The sequence below is a fragment of the Malurus melanocephalus genome, unplaced genomic scaffold (genome assembly GCF_030028575.1).
Source record: "Malurus melanocephalus ecotype Western Australia unplaced genomic scaffold, MMel_1.1 scaffold_264, whole genome shotgun sequence".
Lineage (NCBI taxonomy): Eukaryota > Metazoa > Chordata > Aves > Passeriformes > Maluridae > Malurus > Malurus melanocephalus.
The window spans coordinates 642,080-664,104 of NW_026623496.1; the positions used below are offsets into that span (position 1 = coordinate 642,080).

General features: G+C 39.5%; 1 protein-coding gene across 1 annotated transcript in view; it reads left to right on the forward strand.

Annotated features, from left to right (window-relative positions):
• ESR1 (estrogen receptor 1) overlaps positions 1-12,548 on the forward strand; it is a 156,758-nt gene extending 144,210 nt beyond the window's left edge. The window contains 4 exon segments of the mRNA XM_057375922.1: positions 215-348; positions 7,036-7,219; positions 9,071-9,282; positions 9,285-12,548. Of these exon segments, the coding sequence (XP_057231905.1) occupies positions 215-348; positions 7,036-7,219; positions 9,071-9,282; positions 9,285-9,325 (571 nt within the window). The 3' untranslated portion in view covers positions 9,326-12,548.
• The last annotated feature ends 9,477 nt before the right edge of the window (positions 12,549-22,025 follow it).

A 22,025-nucleotide genomic window follows, 5' to 3' on the forward strand; every position in this document is an offset into this window, starting at 1 on the left:
TTAATATGATACTTAATTGTTTATTTCRTGTGGGATACTGAGAACAATGCTTTTGTAATCACACATATATCAAATGAATATGGAGTGGAAAGTCATGTGCTTGCTCATGAACTGATGAAATCAAATTGGAAGATAATGGTCCAAGGGGATGAACAGCTCAAGCTGCCACCAGGTTAAAACTGTGAATAACTCCCCACTGATCATATTCACACAGGAACCAAGGGAAGTGTGTCGAGGGCATGGTGGAAATCTTTGACATGCTTCTGGCTACTGCTGCTCGGTTTCGCATGATGAACCTTCAAGGGGAGGAATTTGTGTGCCTTAAGTCTATCATCCTGCTCAATTCTGGTAAGTCGTGTGCWTTGCTGTCCCTCRGGTAATTGTGGCMACTTCTGCATGTGGTGGAACACTGYCTGCTGTCCTTAGTGGCATTTTCATTTTGAGACAGCAGCAATGGAAATGGGCTTTCAACACAGACATAGGAAGGACCCCCAGGCAGGGGTGGAAGTGGTCAAACGTGTCCAGGGGTGTAGATGGAGCCCAGCAAATGGATGCAGTGAGGAGCTGTGCTCACTGTGACATGCTGTGCTCAGCTGATGTGGAGGGTGATCAGAGCAGTGCTTGGAATCAGRTGCTGGCAGGACTGAAAACTGTTTACAAGACACTCGAGTAGCTGGAACCACAGATGGGGCACCCAAAGGCAATGCTTAACTGCGATGCTTAGGTGATGGCAAAATAAAAGGAAATAAGGGGAAAAATGTGGTTSAGTTTATTGTGGTTTAATTTATGTTAAATTATAGACATCTAAAACTGATGCAATCACTTTCCAGTTCCTTTATAGTTTTAGCTGCACATGTCATCCTGAAGTACACTTCAAAAATAGGTGAGTGTAAGTAAGTATAGACACAGATAAAAATATGTAAGGTTAGCTGATTTGAATTTTACATGAGWTGATTGAAACAAGAATATTTAACTTGAAGCATGTAACAGAAAATTTCTCTTGCTCACCAGAGGACTCTCTTCTCTTTTGAAAAGAGAAAAAAACTCCTGATAATTTATTTTTCATATGCAGAAATGAGATCTATGGTGTCCTTTCCTATAAAGGAAATTATAGACATCTAAAATGATGTAGGCAGCAAAGTAAAAAAATTAAATGCAATTCTCTGCTAAGTTGTTCCCTGGTGAGTAAACATGCCAGAATTTCCCAGAGCTGAGGATTTACCTGCTTGTTCTTCCCTTTTCCTGCTGCATTTGAACTTGTASATGGTTCCACCCTCTAGACAAAACAGATGTGGAGGTCTCTGTGTCCTTTTTATCCAGTTGTCTAATAGATCACTTGCCCAAATTGCAGGAAAAACAAATTTAGGATATTCACATCAAAGGCTAACTGTAAACACAGCACACATTATTGATCAGGCASTTTTCTTTATGGAAGCTTGGATATGGTCTCCTCAAAGTTCAAGCAAAGTTATGTATTTATGCAATCTGATATAAAACACTTTATTTATATTCTGAGATATGAGATAGGAATGTGCTTCAGGTTTTGTTGTGGTTGTCACYAATTGCCAAAAATTAACATTTGAGGCAAGCAAGTGGCATATTAGGAATGAAGAGCTATTGTTCTTACCWTGGTTGCCAGGATGTGGTAATTGTTATTACTGTTTGACATTTTGTTTTCCTTTTATTGCCCTGATAATTATAACAGTATTTCCTAGAGTTAAAAATTCTTCCTGGAAAGTGATGGTCCTGAATTTTAGCTGATATGTTCAAAGGTAATATTGATTCATAAAAATTTTGAATTTCAATTAGAAAAATTAGAATTGGAAGTTTGAATATAACATATTAGATGTTCAAGTCATGAACATGAAGAATTTAAGTCATGCTGTTGAGAACTKTGGTGCCACTGTTGTATTTAGTATTGATGTGGAAAACTAAATTTGTTATTTAGACAAAGCTTTGCCAGACATCACCAGCTGTCCTTCATAAGTGCATTTCAATGTGTTAATGAGATTTTCTTTTGTTTCAAGATTCCCCTAAGGAAAACTTGTAAAAAGAATATATATATACATACATACATACATACATACATACATATTATATATATACATACAGCAAGTGAAGTCAGTGATAATTAGAGGCAAATTTCCTTCTGCACGTGAGAGAGATGGGATCACTGAGTGCAACTAGGAGATAAGGAGATATAAGATCTTCATTCCTTCAAGGTTCGTATTCAGCAAGTTCCAATCAGTAGTGCTCTTCATGGCWGAGGATCAGAGCTGATCTGGTGATCTGATGAATGACCCGATTTTGGCTGTTCTTTGTTTGGTTCTTTTTTTTACACTGAATGTAAGTTTGTAGCTGCTCAGAAGTCTGGCATTTTTACAACAGTCTTGATGGTGATAGATCAGAGGATGTGGTTGAGCTGAGCTATTACAGGATCATGATGAAAGCAGCCTGTACCATTGTTACACAGATTGTCACGCATTAYTCTGCTTTACAGACTGCCCTCGTTGCAGTATTTCTGAGTGCACTGTCAACTCTCTGTGTGGCCACGGAATGTATATCTGCATCACAAATCATTACTTTCATGCATAAAGGTGCATTTCAGTGTTTGTGTTCCCATAACAGACTAATTTTGTAACTAGGTAGCAGGAATAGAAGTTTCTGACTGTCAGACCCTCTAGATGCTCAAATTAGGAGGCATTAGGCTGCAATACAGAGATAAGTAGCATAATTTGGGGTATGTGTAAGAGCTGTTTAAGTATTTGGGGATAGATGCTCTAAAATGTCTTCTGGAGATGCTTTACTTCACAGAGCGGAGGCATCCTCCTTACATGAAGTGTTGGATGGATATGAAACATTATGTGCTCTGAAGCACATGGCTGAGAGAGCTGMGCTGGTTCATCCTGGRAAAGAGAAGGCTGCAGGAGGATCTTACTGCAGCCCTCAGACAGATGAAAGAGATTTTGGAGAAGCCAGGGCCAGAGACACCTCCAAGGTGCAAGAGGAAAGGACAATCTGCAATGAAAAAAAACCACAGCAAGGGAGACCCTGCCAGATGAACAGAACAAAAACTCTACCCAGKGAGAGGTTTAGCACTGGAACAGGTTGGCCAGAAAGATGGTAGGATCTCAGTCCTTGGAAATACTCAAAACTCAGCTGGACAAAGCTCTGGGCAGCTTGATCTAACCCTGAAGTTATCACTACTTGAGYACAAGGATGAACTAGATGACCTGCAAGCCTACCTTAATCTGTTTTCTTTCTATGARTGCACATGTAAATATTCACAAATGTTCTACTAAAGAAACAGCAGATAAACTCACAATGAATTTTTGGCTTATTATGCTGTCTGTATTATATATGCATGTGATTAAACCAGCAGAACTCAAAATKATTTTAACAAGTGGTTTAATTAGACAAATAGCAATAATTATGCTACATGTCATTTTGTTTAAAAGCAGTCTGCATTTGCATTCTAAAGCTTTGTGTGGATTTAATTCAGAGTGTACACAAACATTTCTTTATTAAATCCTTGGACATCTGGTTGTCTCTYCACAAGGGGTAGTGTTGTTTATTGCTTTTGTTGGATATTTCTGCTTTTGCAACATCTTTCAAGGCTGTTTAATATCTTTACACTCCTTTTCCATGTGGTTTTGGAAAAAATACAATTTTTTTTTTTTAGTTTTGCTCAGTGGAAGGAATGGAAAGTTTTGTTTATAAACGAACGTGTATGCTCACACTACTTCCACATTTTTTCCTGAGATATCAAGGTGCATGTCCATAACAGCAGGGACATCATTGTGTCCAGCTAAATAACAAACCTGAAGGTGCCCCTCTAAAACTGCAGCAATAAATCTTTTGACTAAAAAAGCAAAGTTGTATTTTTGAAAACCATGTTCAGCTAAATATTAAAGGCCTGTTTCTTAACATTGGAAAATAAGTATTAGAAACATGAAAGGGCAACATAATGCCAGATGTTTTACTTTTGGGTGTATCTGAGAAGAGGAACAATGCTATGTGCAAAGCAACAGGCTTTCATTTTGGACATGAAGATGTAGGTCACATCTGCCTTAGCAGGCGATTTACCTGATTACTTATCTGGTTAGTCCATAGAGGTGGAAAGATTTGGCAGAATTGATACATTCTGTGGACCCCCTGATACACTGTTCCACATGACTGCTTGCTATCCTGATGTTTTTYGGTTCCTGTTAAATTGTGCTTCTTATATCTTTCCTTATTTCGGGGGCTGGATGATTCCAGGATGAATTTCCTCATAACTCAGCCTGTCTTGCTACAGCTTCAGAGCAATTGGGCATGGTGGAAGAAGAGGAAGAGCCTGGGGTATTGTTTTCTGARCCTGAACTACAAATGTAAAAATATTTTACACTGGGGTTTATTGTGGCAGCAGAGATGTGGAGGGCATTCTCTTCTACAGTAATATGCACCAAATATGTAATTATATATGGTGGGAGATATAAAATGATATCAATGTGTGCCAAGGGTAGTGCCATGGTAGCACTGCTGTCCCCAAGGCTTCTGTCCTGGTGTGTGTCATGGGCATGGACCAACAGACCCTGCTTGGTTGCAGGATGGGGCTTTCTCTGTTCTGGCTCCTGTTATGTTTTACAATATTGACCTACAGAAAGAGCTGGAAAACAACCTGGTAGCTGTGCGATTTAGGCTTGGAAAGACCTTTGAGAATGTTAAATTTCACTTTGCTAAGGCAATTTTCTGTACTCTCATTTGATAACTCTGSCTSTGTGTGTATGTGTGTGTGATAGCCAACATTTCTTTTTGGGAAWTCTCTGGTCAGTGGCCTGGGGCAGRAGCARTCACCRKGMKSRTGTAGAAAGGAAAACCAAACATAATTTTCCTTGGCAGTTATTGACTGGCAATGGCCTGAATTCTCTACAGTTATTGGGRAGCACTTTTTTGATTTATAGTTTTTAATAGTTTCTAGACTAAACATAGGTGACAAACAATTCCTCCTAAAAGGTTTTTTTCTTTAACTAGTTTCAGTGATGTGAATCTATGGGGTATTGCTGCAAAAGGACAATAGGTTCCWGTGACTGAAGTAAACTGCTCTGGAGGCACTGTGCATTTCTGAGATTAATATTTCCTTCTAGTGGATTATATTCTGTCAGTAATATTTAAGAATCTTGCCCCTACAGGTACCTGTTAAGTATCAAGCCTTGTATTGTCAATAGGCACACATGAGGGTGGTTCAGATTCAGCTGAGAAAGGTTCAKCTGAGAAAAGCCCCAGGAGCAGTTTCTGTTTGGTGAATTAATTTCAGTAAAAATAGTAATAGCTATGAAAAGCTCTGTGAGAAAAGAGGCCATTGTACTATCAATCTATATCAAATTTGAAGCAATAGTCGTTACCAAAATTAAGAATTTTGACCGATGATTTTCAGAAGTTGTGCTGTGTTTGAGTTATCCTTTTGGTTTTTAAAAGCAGTTTCTTACTTTTTCCCRGAGACACTCACAGTTACATTCACAAACACATTTACATTTTTTGTTAGCAGAGAAGACTCAAAATCATAAAAGCTACATGCAGGTTRCAGTAGTTCTGGGTGTCAGGTCCTTGAAGTACCCAGATGATGTGAGGAGCTGAGGTAGGCCAAGAAGGTGTTAAAAACATCTCAATTCCCCRAGTGCTCAGGTGCACAGCAGAGTGKTCTTATCTTCARATCAGTGGTAGCCCCAAGGCTGCAAACAATGTAAACAAGCTATAGAAAATCTGTCTGTCTATGTGTGCATGCCACATGTCTGTGTGTCTTTTATTCTTAATATCACTAACTGCATTCCATATTCTGCTATATATGATGTTTTAAAGAAAAGCAAAACGAAATATAATTCCAGAAACCATTGTTGTTCCAAGCACAAAATCCAGATTTCTTCTTGGCTATGTGAAGTGATGCAGAAGGGCCAAAGCACAGGATTTGTCAAGTCTATTGGAGACACAGGACAATGAATGATCTGTGATAAAGCCAGTTTGATTATATTASCGTATGTAAATCTTAAACTTCTGGTGCCTCGGGACTGGATTATGGCAATACAACCTGTTTAGAATTGTTGGTTCAGTCCAAAATATTTAAAAACTGATGCTGAATGCAACAGCTGTCCTTTGGCAGCACAGCGTTGTTGTGACCTGATTCACATTGGCTGTGTGGTGTTGTCCAGAAAAATATCAAGATAAAACAGCCCAAAATAGTTTAGACTTCCCTGTTTTGAAAGCTGATGTGCTTCATGCTCCCAAGATTTACTACTGGCAAAAGCTCTTATGCCTGGATTAGAGACTCTCATAGGAGATGTAGAGGGGCTGTTAGAGAGGGAGTTTGAAGGTGTTTTGTCGTCTGGAAAAATTTCTATCTGGTCCAAACCTTTGGCTGCTCACTTTTAGCAGTAAGCAATTCAAGACAGCTAAGTTTGCACAGGTTGATTTGGACATGGTTTTTAAACCAGGTTTACAGGTAAAGGACACCTTTCAAGGCTCTTGCTTGGTTGGCAAGATTTTGTTGAGGCTATCATCCATAAACAAATCCTGATTTTGTTTACATGTTTTGTGGTGGCATTATTCCATTCTAGATAGGCTAGAAAATCACCAAAAACGAAATATTGAACAGCAGAGAAAATGACAAAAGCCACCAAAGGCTTGGGTTTGTTGGTAAGTATTGCAGAGCTCCCAAGGGGAAAACAACTCCTCAAGTTTCAGAGCCAAGTGACCAAGAGAAGAGCACAGCCCGTGGGTAGAACTGGGTGCAGGTGTCACCCAGCACCTGGTACAGGCCTTGGTCACACCYAGCAGGGAAGAGGCACTGTCTTCCTCCTCCTGCTTTGCCCACTGTGACCAAATCTATGCTCCAGGGCCGTTCAAAGCAGTGACCTGGCTGCCAAGCAGGAGAGGTGGCACACAGCTCCCACTGTTTAACACAGCTTAAGAGGCACCACAAGGCATACTTGGACAACTCTGAGTCCATCAAAGTAATTTTTGTCTGTGCTTTGTTTGTTTTCTTTCTCCCTCCTACTCTAGGTGTGTACACTTTTCTTTCCAGCACCTTGAAATCTCTGGAAGAGAAAGACTATATTCACCGTGTCCTGGACAAAATCACAGACACTCTGATTCACTTAATGGCTAAGTCAGGACTTTCTCTGCAGCAGCAACACAGACGACTGGCTCAGCTCCTCCTCATCCTCTCTCACATCAGGCACATGAGGTGAGAGCAAGCACACAGTCAGCACTTCTGTGCTGGGCCCATGCAAGGGAGGTGTCACAAATGCACCTCCTGCATACTTTTGCTTCGCAGGTAGGAGTGCAAACTGTGTGAAGGGCTATGAAAAAAAAACCAAAACAACAACCAAAAAAAGAATTTTCCATATGAAAATATGTACCCCATTTGTTTCATCTAGTTGCCTTTTCCTCTACTTTTTTTTTTTTTTTTGTTTTGATAGTGCTGTAAGCAGTATCTGCTTTTAAACTTATGTTTGTCTTAGATTCATAGAATGGCCTGGGTTGGAAGGGACCATAAAGATCCTCTAATGTCCACCCTCCTGATATGAGCAGGGACACCTCCCACTTAGACCAGGTTGCTCAGAGTCATCCAGTCTGGTCTTGAACACTAATAGGGATGGGGGACCCACAGTTTCTCTGGACAGCCTCTTCTAGTGCCTCACTACCTTCAGTAAAGAATTTCTTCCTAATATCTAAAATGAACCTACTCTCTCTCAGTTTGAAGCCATSCCCCATTGTCCTGTCACTACATGCCCTTGTAAAAATTYCCTCTCCAGATCTCCTGTAGGTCCCCTTCAGGTACTGAAAAGCTGWTAAAAGTTCTAGGAGCCTTCTGTTCTCCAGGCTGAGCAACCCAAATTCTCTCAGCCTTTCCTCATGGGAGAGGTGCTCCAGCCTTTGGATCATGTTCATGGCCCTCTTCTGAGCCTGTTCTAACAGGTCTGAGTTTTTCTCATGGTGAGGACCCCAGACCTGCACAGGTGTTTGAAAAGTACTGAGTCAAATACTAATGTAGCAGTAGYCTAGCTCTGCAAACTTTAGTCTCCTTCAAGGTAATATTTAATAAAACTCTCACTTTTATGTAGCCACTTTTCACAAGTGTCATGATTGCAAATCACTTTAGAAAAGAGATTAGGATCATTATGTGTATTGTATGTATGAGGATAAATGGAGAACTACTAAATTACAATCTCGAGGACCATGCCTTTTGCTAATCAGAGGTGAGCTGCCTGACACACTCTTAGTAATTGCAGCAAATGATTCTCCCAAATTACCTCTTAAGGTAGCTTCTCAGTAGATGAGGTGTTAACATGATAAATTTCTACAAAGCTATGCTATAGATTTTATTATTATGAAAGCACAGGAGATGTTGTTACACAGATTTTAATTTTGGTTATTTCAGCTAAKAGCATTTAAATGAAACACTATGTCATAGCTACGATGCTGAAATATGCAGATTTTACCTCCTGGACTGATACACAGATCTTTGGGACAAAGTCAAGTTCACTTGTGTCATTATTGTGTCATTTTTAAAAGAGTTTCTTTGTCCTTGTGTTAATGATCCTTTCTGCTCCCCTTCCTGCYCAAGATGAACTTTTGCAATTAAGGAAGTTGCAGATGCATAGTAAAGTTAATTGTTTCATAGTTTGTGAATGGATTCTATTACAAGTGAGCTTTTGCCAAGAAATTGGTTGTTTTTATTTTCTAGGAAAGAAAAAGGACTGTTTTTTATTATGGGAAAGGCAAAATTCATCCCATCCTCTTAGTCACACTGGCTAAATTAAGATTCTATCTGCTCTAGACTACCTTTTASGCAAAAAAGAGCAAAACAGACACGTTTAGAAAGCAACTTGACCACGGGCAGTCTGAAAGGTTCTTTGAAGGTGCCCCTTYCTGCATAACTGTAGCAGATGTGTTCAGGAAATGCACTGCTAAGTTARTTGTTTTGTACAAGACAGGATTTTAATGAACCCAACAAATATTATTAGCTGGTAGCTTTTCTCCCMCTCCCCGCAGCATATTTGGAAAGTAACTGTTATTTCATCACAACCTGCAGCAACAAAGGAATGGAGCACCTGTACAATATGAAGTGTAAGAACGTAGTTCCGCTCTACGATCTCYTGCTGGAGATGCTGGACGCTCACCGGCTGCACGCCCCGGCAGCCAGGAGTGCTGCACCCGTGGAAGAGGAGAACCGRAGCCAGCTGACAACTGCACCCGCTTCATCTCATTCCTTGCAGTCTTTTTACGTGAACAGCAAAGAAGAGGAGAATATGCAGAATACAATATAAACAGAAGTCAGCGTAGATGATGGTATGAGAAACCCAGCAGTGTACTACCTAGCTCATGCTTCATTTCATCTATAGTGCCACCTTTGGAAACACTCCAATGACAACAGATACCTGCATTTTCCATTTGAGTGTTTGTCAACCGCTTGCCTAAATTGATTGCTTATCCTGAATGGAAGACATTTCATTGCCGTGGACAGCCAGCAAGGATTGTCAGGCTAACTTGAGTCAAAATTTGCAGTGTTTTTATTTAATTTTGCATGTAATTTGGGTAACAAATTCCTAATCTAAAGCATACATTCATTTTACTACAAATTGATAKGCCATACCACCCATGCATATTGGTATCTTCATGAGTGGTAGTCTTTGTTAATATTCACCCAAAATCCTGAGCTCACCTAATCCTTTACGTGCTTGAAACTTTGAAGCAGTTTGGTAGAGATTCTGGATGACTTCTTGGGCAGTGAAAATAGAAAACTGACTGACACATTAGTGTGCCATGATGAAACTGCGTTGTGAGGAACTGCCTTGGTAGTTTAGTTAGGCTCCTGCCTTTTCCTATAGCATAAAGGAACTGCTGTCTGAGACTAATACTGTTTTACCTCGTTGGCTTACATCACCACACAACACCTTCTCAAGCTCATTCTGACCAAACTTTTAGGTACCCTTGCCATATCCTCTAGATGGACTGCTTTGCATGCATCCTATCCTGTCTGATCCTAGAAAGCTAAATTGCTCTGTTGCCCAACAGTGTAAATCCAGGGCAACACAACAAACAATGATAAYATATGGAATTATTCTTGAATCAGACCAGATGATTACAAAAATCATCAGGTCTTAAGAAAGGGTCTTCACACACATACAGGATCCAGCACTATTTACAAAAAAAAACAAACCAAAAACAAACAAAAACCTCCCCCCGTCCTGTGCTTTGTTGTTTTACCAAGCAAGGGGTGCGAATGCCAGAATGAGTCTGGCACAGAAGGGTGGGATGGTCTCAACCCCCTCAGCAGAGCATCTAGCTGTGTGTGGGAGGGCTGGCATCACAGTCAGAGCAGGTTTGCAAGGTTTTTCCTCGCCTTGGCTTTCTTTGGCTCTCGTTGTGGCATGTTTCAAAATCGCTGCYAAGAGCCAGCCCACCTGTGACACCAAAACTGGGCAATGAGCCTCAGACATGGTGTAGACTCTGGGATTGCATGCTGAGAAAGATAAATCTACTGCATGGATGTCTGTAACTCCTAAGGATATTCATAAGAATCAGTTTGATTCTTTAGACCAACTGTAAATRTACAAAAGGTCCACTGACATCAAGGTTTTCAACAAGACATGAAAGAGACTGAAGAAATGCGCATGATGCGCTATCCAAAGTAGGAGCTGGTGCTGCTGTTCGACTGCCTCTATGCTAGAAAATTAAACATGTCAGGGAAATTTGCTGGGTACTGGAACGAGATTATTACATATGCCAGGGATATTTTACTAATCTAATGATAAACTTTGCCTGTTCTATCTGCACTTCTGGTTGACAAGTGCAGATTTGGGAGTTAGCAAGGACCAGGGACTATTCCAATAGCTGGTTGGAAGCAACCACCCTATGCCAGTGAGGATGTTTCCTAGCATGTGTGTAGGCTGCTCCACTGCAGTTGGCCACAGTGCTAGAGAAAGGGTTCAGGGATGCTCCTTTTTCTATGGTTGAAACCTTTATGTTGATTAGAATATCCTGTAGAAACTAAATATAGGAAACAGTGCAAGTAATGCCATACAGGAGTGCCTATGTCGAATTACGCTCCCTGTCACACAGCCAGAGTCTGTGTGCAGTGAGATCAAGTTTCACAGCAATTGTGAAGGCAGCAAGGCATAGGACAGACTTGTGCTTCAAGTCAAGAATTCAATTCTTTAGTGAATGTACATAATGATGTCTATAATAGTTTCATGTACATATCTAAGGATATGAGCAGTTTGAAAGTCTAAAGCTAGATGCTACCTACCTGTTTGAGAAGATGCCTCGAAAACTGTGCAAACCTAAACATGTGAAGCAGTCACCGTAAGCTCATAGGCCTTTTCTTGATGCATATTATAGTGTCATTTTTTTCTGAATGTGCTGAAGATTTTGTCTTTTTGTGTATTCAGTAAAAGCATGTGTGTGTGTTTGTATGTGTGTGTGTGTGCACGCGCTGATTTGGTACCTRAGGGCTTTTTGAAGGCTCCTAAATGCCATGAAAGAAAATGGACATTTTGGATTTTTTTAGTAGCTGGTTTTCAGACGCGTTAGAAAAAACAAGACTTCCCTGGAATAAGTGCAGGCTAAGATCTGAATGGAGCACAGGAATCCCTGTAGTTAAATTCATGTGCTTACACCRTCACCATTCGCTTGTAGCCCGGTGTGCATTGGAGCTGCTCTTTAAACAGTGTACGTGCAACTAGGTGTTCTCTAGGATGGAACACACAGATCAAGCTCATAAGCTGGAAGGCAAATTGGTTTAAATGAATGCTTCCTACCCAGGACAGTTCATTATATTGGGTCAAATGTAAATGTGACCTGGAGGATAAAAGGTAGCTCATGGAGAGCAATTCAGGTTTGGATGGTACTTACATAGGGCAAGTACCTTTACACTCTTCTGGTTTTCCCAGTGAAGATGGAAAAGCAYGGTTTGAAGTGGTATGTGGCAGGCAGGAGGGTATCATAATATGTCTTGGAATATACAGAATAATGCCAGTCAGCTCAAAATAATTATGAATGCTTTCCTAGGCTCAGCCCTTGCATGGAAGCAGTTTAGCTTCAACCAGTCCTCCCATGTTTGTGGTGACAACAGTGAAGGCAACCTAGAAAGAAAAAAGAGTGATTCCCAGTAATACATTAATTTATCTTGGGGCAGTTCAGGATCCATGTCATTAACTTTTTAGTGAGATTTTAATTGAAGCAGCACCTTAATGAATATAGTAACCTTCCCAGAGTTATCTATAAAGATGSCCCCCATATTAGACAGCTGAATGTAGATATTCAATTGATTAAATAAAGTCTATGATACAAAAATGGCAACCTTTTCATATATAATTCTGAATTATGCTCTCGTGTATGCAAACAATTGTGCCTGACATTTGGTAATTGTTATTTCACAAGATGCTATTTTATGTGTGTATATATATATATACATATATACTTTATATTTGCAGCTGACAAACCAGTACTACCTGAATACCTGGTGCTGGATATTATTAAATAAAAATATATAGCATGTAAAAAAAAAATTGAAAGAAAACTTTTCAAGGCAGCTAATTATGCTTTTACCAAAACATAGTGATGTCTCTGGACAGCTAACAAAAGAATTATTTTGTAACGTTTATACATGGATTTTTTTAAAAAAACAAAAACATCAAAAAACATAAAAACCCTCTAGAAACATAGGCAATGTAATACCAGCACAAGGCAAACATAAATAGACCAGATGAATTTGCTTTGCTTAGAACATGATTGTTACTGAATTATTGCAAAAAGCTTGGGAGGTAGAAGAGGAGATAGGGAGATGTGTAGCACTTAGGCGGGGTCAGAGTTTTGAATATGTGAAAGCTACTCTGGTTTATAATGGTTTGAGCCATGTCTCAATGTTGCAGACTTTGTCTCAGGTAAAACCCCTAGYTGGGGTAGTAAGATTTGTACTGGGGAAAAATAGTTTAATGAAAGTTTCTTGGTGTGTGTTGTGGTAAATTTACTMTTTTGTTTCAGTGACATCACTTGATGATTTTTCTCCTTCTCTACACTGAGGGGTTAAAAAAATGTAATTAAAGAAATTRTACAAACTGAGCTCCCAAGGATATTGCAAGGACTGTCAGCAGATCACCGGACCCTGAGCTGAAAAAAAAAAAAAACCAAACAAAAAAACCCCAAACCATCCCCTTCATACGAGCCACGATTTGTATTGGAGCCTCCATCCATTTCAGTTGATGCCAACTTATTCCTTAAGAGCTGTGCCAAATGTTTTAAAATAAGCAAACTACCATGAAGTAAAAAATCTGCCTCAGTAGGTCTTTAGTCTTATTACAGGCTTAGGTAAGAACATGGCAAGCCCCTCTTGTGTACATAATATCCTGCTTTAAAATTAGAGTGCAAGTCTACCTACAGATAATGGGATTTTGTATTTAAGGCATTCTCAGCTGAACTTGCGTGAAGTGCATTTCTTACTTTGAATAAAGAGATGGATGATTTCAATGCTATCTACAACTCTGATATGGCTTTAYAGATAGAAAGTCGACACACATAATAGAAGGGTGATGTTAATGATGGTATTGTAATACAAACCAATCTTTGCTGTCACCTGCAACTGTAGCATAATCTGAAATTGATCTGAGAGTYTAAAATGAATGTTTTCCCAATATTAATGTCCTACCCTTTGTACTCACAATTCCCTTTCATCCTTCAAATGTAGATAGCCTTATATCTTGAAAGTTGTTTTCAAAGTGATTGTTGCCCATAAAGGGTATTTGGTTTTGCACTGTGTTAAAAAAAAAAAAAAATTTTTTTGCATTCAAATGAACATAAAAAAAAAAAAAAAAAAAATAAAAAAAAAAAAAAAAATACATGCTGCCATCTTGCAAATTAGTATGCTCTGTAATCCTGTGTGCCTATGATTAGAAGTCTGTTTCTTCAGAAAGTGCCCATTGAAAAATGAAGGGATAGACTGCTGGTCACGAGACTTGCATTATCAAGCCACTTTATGTATTACCTTATTGTATGTATTATGAAACAAATGCTTTTGTGTGCACTACGTATTCTGTCAATGCAAAGTCTTTTCTTTGGTATAGGCTCAGCTGTCACAATGTATTTGTTGAAGTATTCTGTTCTTTCACTGATGCATATGAAATTATTGAGGTTTTTGGTTTTGGTGAGATATATTTTTTTGTTTTGCACCGAAAAAAGTTCTTAAAAAGTCTAAATAAAAAATCTGGTAGGCTACCTGATTGGTGCAAGATTTTTATCAATGTATTTGATGTTGAAAATAAAGAATTAATCAGAACATATTGTTTCATTAGTTATCTTTTGCATAGTTTTAAAAATATGCTTCTCAGCTTATTGTTTTCTAGTAGACAGAAAAATGGTACACTGTTTTTGAAAGAAACAGAATGTGTCTCTGTGCATCTAAGTGAAAATGAAAAGTTTCTTAATTAGTTTCTACACTTTTCCCAAAAAGCATCAGAGAGTGGCCATATCTAGAGTCAACAACAGGCTCAGTTGAGCCTCTAGTAATCCCAATGGCASCAGAAAAGTTAACTAAGTACTTAAAGTACTAAGTGCTTTAATATTCTTAGTATTTACACTAAAGTTCCTTATTTTGGCTTGTGAAATAGATTATGGCAGAAGAGTCAAATTGTGTGAATTTACACTTCTGTAGTTGACTGCCACTTACGTTAATTAGCTTAWATCAGGGCAAAAAGTACTCCTTTCCCAAGTGAAACCTGTCCTTAGGGAAAAAAGCAACATTGTCTTGACTAAGCTGTCAGGAAGGGATGAAAAGAAATGAAAGATAATTTTAGTGATGTAAGACCACTTTGAACTAAACTCTGTCCTGGAAAATACTCTCAGAATCATATTTGATGGTGTTTGCAAAAAATCAAGCAGTAATCTATAGCATTTTCATACATATGTAGGTATTTCAATAGTATTGAAATATTGTAGTATTGAAATTGGGGACTGTTGATATTTTTAAGTGCTGAGTAGAACTGAACAATGGTTCCAAATCATATGACTGTTCTGCAACATGCTTCCATGACAAAGAACTTGACTGAGAGTTGCTTCTTTGGCCACAAAGGGTGGGTCCCAGTAATAGCAACTAATTGMACAAGTATAGTGCTCAAAATAATAAAGAAATTTTCAATTACTGACTGAAAATATGACTCAAAATATGACACCGTTCCATGGCTTTATATAATTTTGTAACAACTGAGCACTTTCAGCTTATGGAGACATGGCTTAAAAGACAGCTGCTACATAATACTGAACTCACAGACTTAGACCAAAAAAAGCACTAGATAGAAGAATATTCCTGCAAAATCAAAAAGGTGGCACTCCTAAATTGAAAATGGAACAGATAAAATTTGAACATACTTACCTCTGCAAAAAGTGTAACAATTTGTCTGAGCAAAGGATTGCACAGTACCTGGGATTGCACATTACCTGAGATGAGRCATTTTTTTTGCCCATCTCTTTCTGCAGCGCAACATGCTGCTCACAGCATCACAGTGCAGTGAGCTGGGAATGCACCATTGGAGACTATTTAGTCCAATTCCTGGCTCAGAGCTGGATCACCTAAAGATGATTGCTTAGGGCCATGCCCAGTTCAGTGCTGAATAGCCACAAAAGGAGCTCCCCCAGGGCACCCTTTTCCAGTGTTTGATGATTTTCACTTCATTAAAATTTTTYCTGTGCTCAGATGGAATTTCATGTGGCTAAATTTGTGCCCATTGCCTTTTGCCCTGTCAGTGGGAACAACTGAAAAGGCTCTGTCTCCCTCGTGTTCATCCCCTCCCATGATGTCTTCTGTGATGGGAGAAAGTGGATGAGATGTCAGCTTGCTCAGACACCCGGAGGACAAACCCACCAGGAACAGCGTCTCTGCAGCCTGGACACATTTCAATAGTCAGGAGYCCTCTGGGAGTCCAGCTTCATTCCCAATTTCTTACATCTGTTTGGTGAAGAAGTTTGAGAAACGATACAGCAAAGACCTGCCTTTCTATTTCCCTGCAGAGCTTTTGCAGCTAAAGCTCCTGGCCCACCTTTGCTGGACTCATCATCCTCACTTCCCTCACTGACACACCACACCTGACAGAGCAGCTCCCYCAGGGAATTCTATACATGTGCCCACAGCCAGATCCAGTGGGATCCCCCACACCCCTCCTTTCTCTCTTTCCTCACATGTGAGTGATGCCTGCCATGTTCCAGCCTATTTTGTTCTATTTAACTAATTTAAAAGGTAAGACACAATTAAGGCATCATCAAAGAACATATGTGACTGCTTTTCTTTCTGTTAGTTTAGGCAATCCTCAAAATGCAATAACAGCTTTTCCACAAGCTAAAGCCTCAGTGGGGCACCCTCCCCCATTAAAAGCYTTTTGGCCATGCTTATTCCTCACAATTTAATAATTAATATTTTTTTTTCCTACCCAAACACTGCAACATTAAAAGCCCCACGAAGCAGCTGTTCCTTAGGCTGGCAGAGTCTCACRTCTCTTTCCTCTGCATCGCTCTGCTTGTTCTCCACCACCCACACACTGAGGTGGAGAGGAAAATCCAAACACGTAAACCAGCACTCATCAATGTGCTCACACAGAAAGAATGCCCGTGGAAGGGCACTGAGTACGTGCTTTTTCTTGTGCCCAGCCAGGCTCCAATTACTACCATTCACCACGGCATCCTGCAGGCACAGAGGCCCAAGTGTAAAAATGGTCATGAAGTCTTCAGGAAAATTGACCATCAAAATAATAACATTTGGCACTTATCTCAGCAGGAGCAAGGCTAACTAGCTYTCATGTCTCTTTAAGAACTTTGTGCTGCAGTATTTAGGTGTCATTCTGCTAATGCCTTCATTTCTGCAGGCATACAGGTGATATAAAATTTATCTCCTGCTGTCTCCCATTCCTACACATGTGCGCACAACTTCAGAATGTTACCATTTTAAACAGATGAAAAATGTGAATGTGGAGAAAGGATGTGTTTTCTGGCATTTTTTAGCTGGTTTTTGCAAAATGTTTGGGACTAAGGTGTTTAGCTCCTCTACGGATAGACTGAACGCTGCTCTCTAAGACAGAAAGATTTGCTTCCTGTCAGGTTCTTTTTTATTTTTCACTCACCTCTTCAGAACTTGTGACATCCGAGGAAAGGTGAACAAGTATGTTACACTCCAGAGATGAGAAAAAAGAGTTTCCCATTTTGTAGTGAGGTTTAGGGCACATAAAAGCTTGTAAGATTAGGCATTAATATGAAAGCAGAAAAGACTGAATTCCAGGCTGCTCTTGCAGGATTAATTTTTGCTTACATTAAATCTGAAAATAGGAAAATTTGCAGCTCAAAAATGTCTTCTATCTATCTATCTATCTATCTAATCTATCTATCTATCTATCTATCTATCTATCTATCTATCTATCTATCTATCTATCTATCATCTATCTATGTATCTGTCTATGTATCTGTCTATCTATCTATGTGTCTATCTCAACCAAACTGCAATAGCATCATGCTTTCTTCCTGTACTGTTTTCTCCCCTTGCCCCCAGGGTCTGCACACCTGCCTGCACAATGCTTTAAGTTTAGCAAAGGACTCAAAATCACAACCATGTGTTTTAACCTGCAGCTCTATGGTCAGGAGAGCTTCCCAGACAATTTTTGAATGATTTATAAAGAGAATACTRCAGACATGAATGTCCCACTTCTTGGATAGCCTTGTGAGCACTTACATAAAAAAGTGGAAAGTGGACTCTGGTAGGTTTACTTACAGCTGTTTTTAAAAACATCCTTTCTAAAACCAAAGGAATTGAAAAAAAMAAAAAMCAGTTAYAACATCCATAATAGMAGTCTCCCAGGAATTACAAMATGCCAGAAAACAAAAAGAGCCTGACCTGAGTAACCTATGTGCAAACTACATCCACATCTCCATGACCCCTGACCAGAAGAGCTCTGTAGAGTACCTYKCCCTCCCGCAACCAAGGACACCTCYRATACAAGAAAKAGACAATACTTTCTAAAGCATCCTGTCTTTCCAAAAAGTTACATGTGCCAGTGTTATTCAGACCTCACTGTGGTCAAATCCATTTGCTGTGTCTCAGGTCTTTAAATAGATTCTTACTTGAACAAAGCAGTTTTGACCAGTTCATTTCTGGAATGACATATTAGGTGGCACTGAACAATAGATGTCACAGCTTTCAGTTCCTATCTGCTTTCAGAGAAATCATTTAATAAAATTCAGATTTCTATCACTTAACCAGGCCTTAGTCTATGAAAAATCTTCAGTGCTTCAGCTAGCAGTTATTCATTTCCTTTTGTTTCACAGATTTTTATCTACTGCTTTCTGAGAAGACAAATTAATTCTCTAAATAATTCCTCTTTATTTATTTATTGAAGACTATTATTAGAACATTCTAATGTTCTTAATATTATTGACACAAGCATAACTTCTCCCAAATTCAGGTTTCATGCCTATGTCTCTCTGGGTCCAATTATGGCCAAATAGTGCAACAGCAACAGAATTCAGCTGGCTGTAGTGCACTTCACAACATGCTGCCAAGGTTAAAACCACTCAGCCAGTACCCAGACTAGTTGCCTTATGCAGGGAACTCTGTGCCYGTAATAAACACAATCCAAAAGCCAAATGACCCCCTTCCTGCACTGCCCTTTATCCCCTCAATTTAGGCAAACACACTTTTACATCAATTCTGCATTTGACTGCTGCCAAACCACCCAGCTTAAATCAAACCTACTATTCTAAGTTTTTCCTTTCCATAATTCATTGCTTTAGACACCAAGTAAAATATGGGAAGTGTCAGAAAGCRAGCAGATCAACGGTCTCTTCTGTTGCTTTAGAATCCACATTTCTTCTCCTTGACTTGCTCTTATTTCTCGGAATCCTCCTACAGTTGCTATATCTTGATAGCATCTGTTGTTTGAAGGTTGTGAGCAACCAGTTTCTGTTGTGCCTTTGAACACAGACACACTCAGATGCACGTGACGATGATGAGCATGTTGAGAGATGCTATCAGTTGTAAACAGAACTCTCAACCACAAAYAACACAAGACCGAGGGCCAGGGATGACTGCTCATAAAGACAATCCCAGCATCTTTGTTCTTTCTCCATAACCAGATGCAGAAAAAAGTTCTAAGGAAGGAGGGAGGATACTGCAGGTGTTCACAGCATTTGCAGCAARGCTGGAAGGATGGCAAGCCAGTGGTGAGGAACTATCGATCTGTTGCAGAAAGAAGCTGTTATCGCTGCTGGAGCAGGGTGGGGAATAGGTAATGGGCATCATCATGCTCACAGCTGTGAGGAATAAGGGCACACTGCTTCTGTCAACTTGAGATCATTTGTGCTCCTAACGCTGTCAGATGTCTCTAAATATCCTTTTGCAGCCTGCCTTCAGATTTTTGCAAAGCATGGTCCACAAAACTCCACAGATGCTGTTCAGTTCAGAGCAAATAGTGCTCACTATTTTTCACTATYACCAATACAAGCATAATGAGACAGTGCCTTGATACTGCAATCTGGAGTCACTGAGAAACCACTTTCATTGGGCTTTTAAACACTCAGTACCTCTGAGGTGACTACAGGCCAGTAAGCAAAGTCCAGGTTTGTAGAGTATGTCAAGCCGTGAGGATAATCACACCTGTACAGAAGCTACTGCGTTTACAGTACAAAATGGGAAAAAACACAACTTGGTAATGACTGAACTCCCCAAGAGGCAGAATCTACTTTCCCTATGCTTGAGCACATGCCTTCAATACACACCCAGAGCTGGGCAGCTCCTGTGCTGACTTCTCTCATACTTTGCAGCCAAAGCTCAAGATGCACTACTAGAAAACAGTCTCTGGYGTTTGCAAAGTCCAAGTAGGTGACGTATTTTAGAAATAGGAGAGATTATGGGTTGCAGGCTTAGCACAGAAATGGGGCATTTCAGACTCTAACTGCACTGTTCTTAAAGAGTTTTGGCAACCCATTATCAGAATGAGAAAGATGCCCAGACTGCCAACTTGGATAGTGCCACTGGCTGCAATGCTTGACAGCTTTCTGGGTGTCCTTTTTACCCCCTACAGTTGCCCACWTAACCTGATTCATGATGTGGTGATAAATTCATACATCGATATCTTATGGGGATTTGCAACTCAAGCTAGACCTGCAAGGCACTGGTGCTCTTGGGATGGAACTTAAAAAGAGCCTGCCCACTTATTTACATTTCCATTTGTGTCAGTTTTTAGGATCAAGATCCAGTTCTGCAAAATCACATTTGGAATTTTTATGGAATTGGTTCATGGCYGAAAAACTCCTTTTGGAAGAGCATATTGCTCAAACCACCTTAACTGGTCTGATGTTCAGTTTGAGTGGAGACTGAAAGTATCAAAAACAAGAACTCTGAAGTGACTCTCAAGGGACCCTCCTACCTGGTAGCACAAACTGTCTGCAATTCCCTTGAGACAGCAACTTACAGACTGGCATTCCTCTCCTTGAAGGTATGGGAAATTCAGGATTTACAAAGAGGCATTTTTCCTGTCACTTTTCTAACAGGTCTCTGTCACCATCTGTGACTGCCTTATTCACAGTCATTGCACAGAATTTGCTGTTTACTGAGAGAACTGCTTTGTGTGAGCGGACCCTTTGGGATCAAAAAGAACTTCTCTACATCAACAGYCAGTACACTAAGAGTCAGGTCTATGGCTACAGATCAGAGCTTGAAGCTTTGAACATGAACTTTTTCTTTTTCCTTTACAGTATTTTTAAGAAAATAAAAATATMTTTCAACAAAAAATTAACCAGCAGACACAGAGACTGGCTGATGAAAGGATGTCCAAGGCATGCACAGACCTAGACTAACAGGTCCAGCAAACTACTGAATTGTTCATGTAGGTRCACTGATTACCATTGATTAAATGATGTCACCAAAGTGAAGAATATCAGAAAAGAGGGGCCAATTTCATGTAATATAATTTTGCAAGTAACAGCTCTTTCTTGTAGCCCAAATGTGTATTTCTTATCTTTGTCTACTAAGAATTAGTGATTATGAATACTAACCCAGCCTAGCATAACTTCTGAATAGCAATGAAGGAAACTCAGCCTTGAAAAGAACACATACTTGTGCCAGTCCAGACTTGTGTCTCAGACATTGAACATATTTTGTGAACATAAGAAATGGTTTTCACAAAAATGTTAATGTTATCTGAAAAGGAAGCTTTGTTTTGGCTCTTCCAAATGCTGGAGTTCAGCTTGTGGTTCCCTACCTCTGACCCCACTCTCCTAGTAACAGCTTAAAAAGTGACATGYCAGAAAAGTATTTCTACATAACAGCAACTAATGTGATTGTATTTTCTTCTGGCTTTTTGATTTGTGTCATGCAAGCCAATATATTCTAAGCAAAAACATTTAGCTCAAAAATTCSCATTGTGTGGGTCATGGCTTCAGAACCTCCAAACTTATTAAAGAGCCATAACTTAGAGCCATGCTATTTTTTTCATAATTGAGAAGAATTCTGTTCTTCCAAAGTAGAGTTCTGACTGGTAAGCTGGGCAAAATGCCACTGAGCAGATTGCAAGTTTTTGCAATAGTTCTGGAAAAGTCTATGAGTTTTCAGTTTGTTCTATTTTTCTGCTATTTATGCTTATGTTTTGGGCCTATTCCACTAAAGTATCAATGGGTGAAACATAAATATCCATCTTGGTAKTGACCTGCTGTGGAGAGTATTAAGAAGTTTTCAGTATACTCACAGGAAAAAATCTGCTTCAGTGTGGAGTAGTAAAACACCAATTGCCTATAGTTGCACAAGAATGCATATGGAAACCCAGAAAAACAACACACAGGTGAAAGGGAACTTCAAGAAGCAGCTTGAAGAAAAGAAAAACCTGAAGTGATGAATCATTAATTCAAAGTATGTACTGCTTTCAATATTAGCACGATTTCTAATGTGATACTTTCCCATGTATTCTACCCACTATCATTTTCCAGATCTTCTCAAACATATACCTAACACCATTAATTTG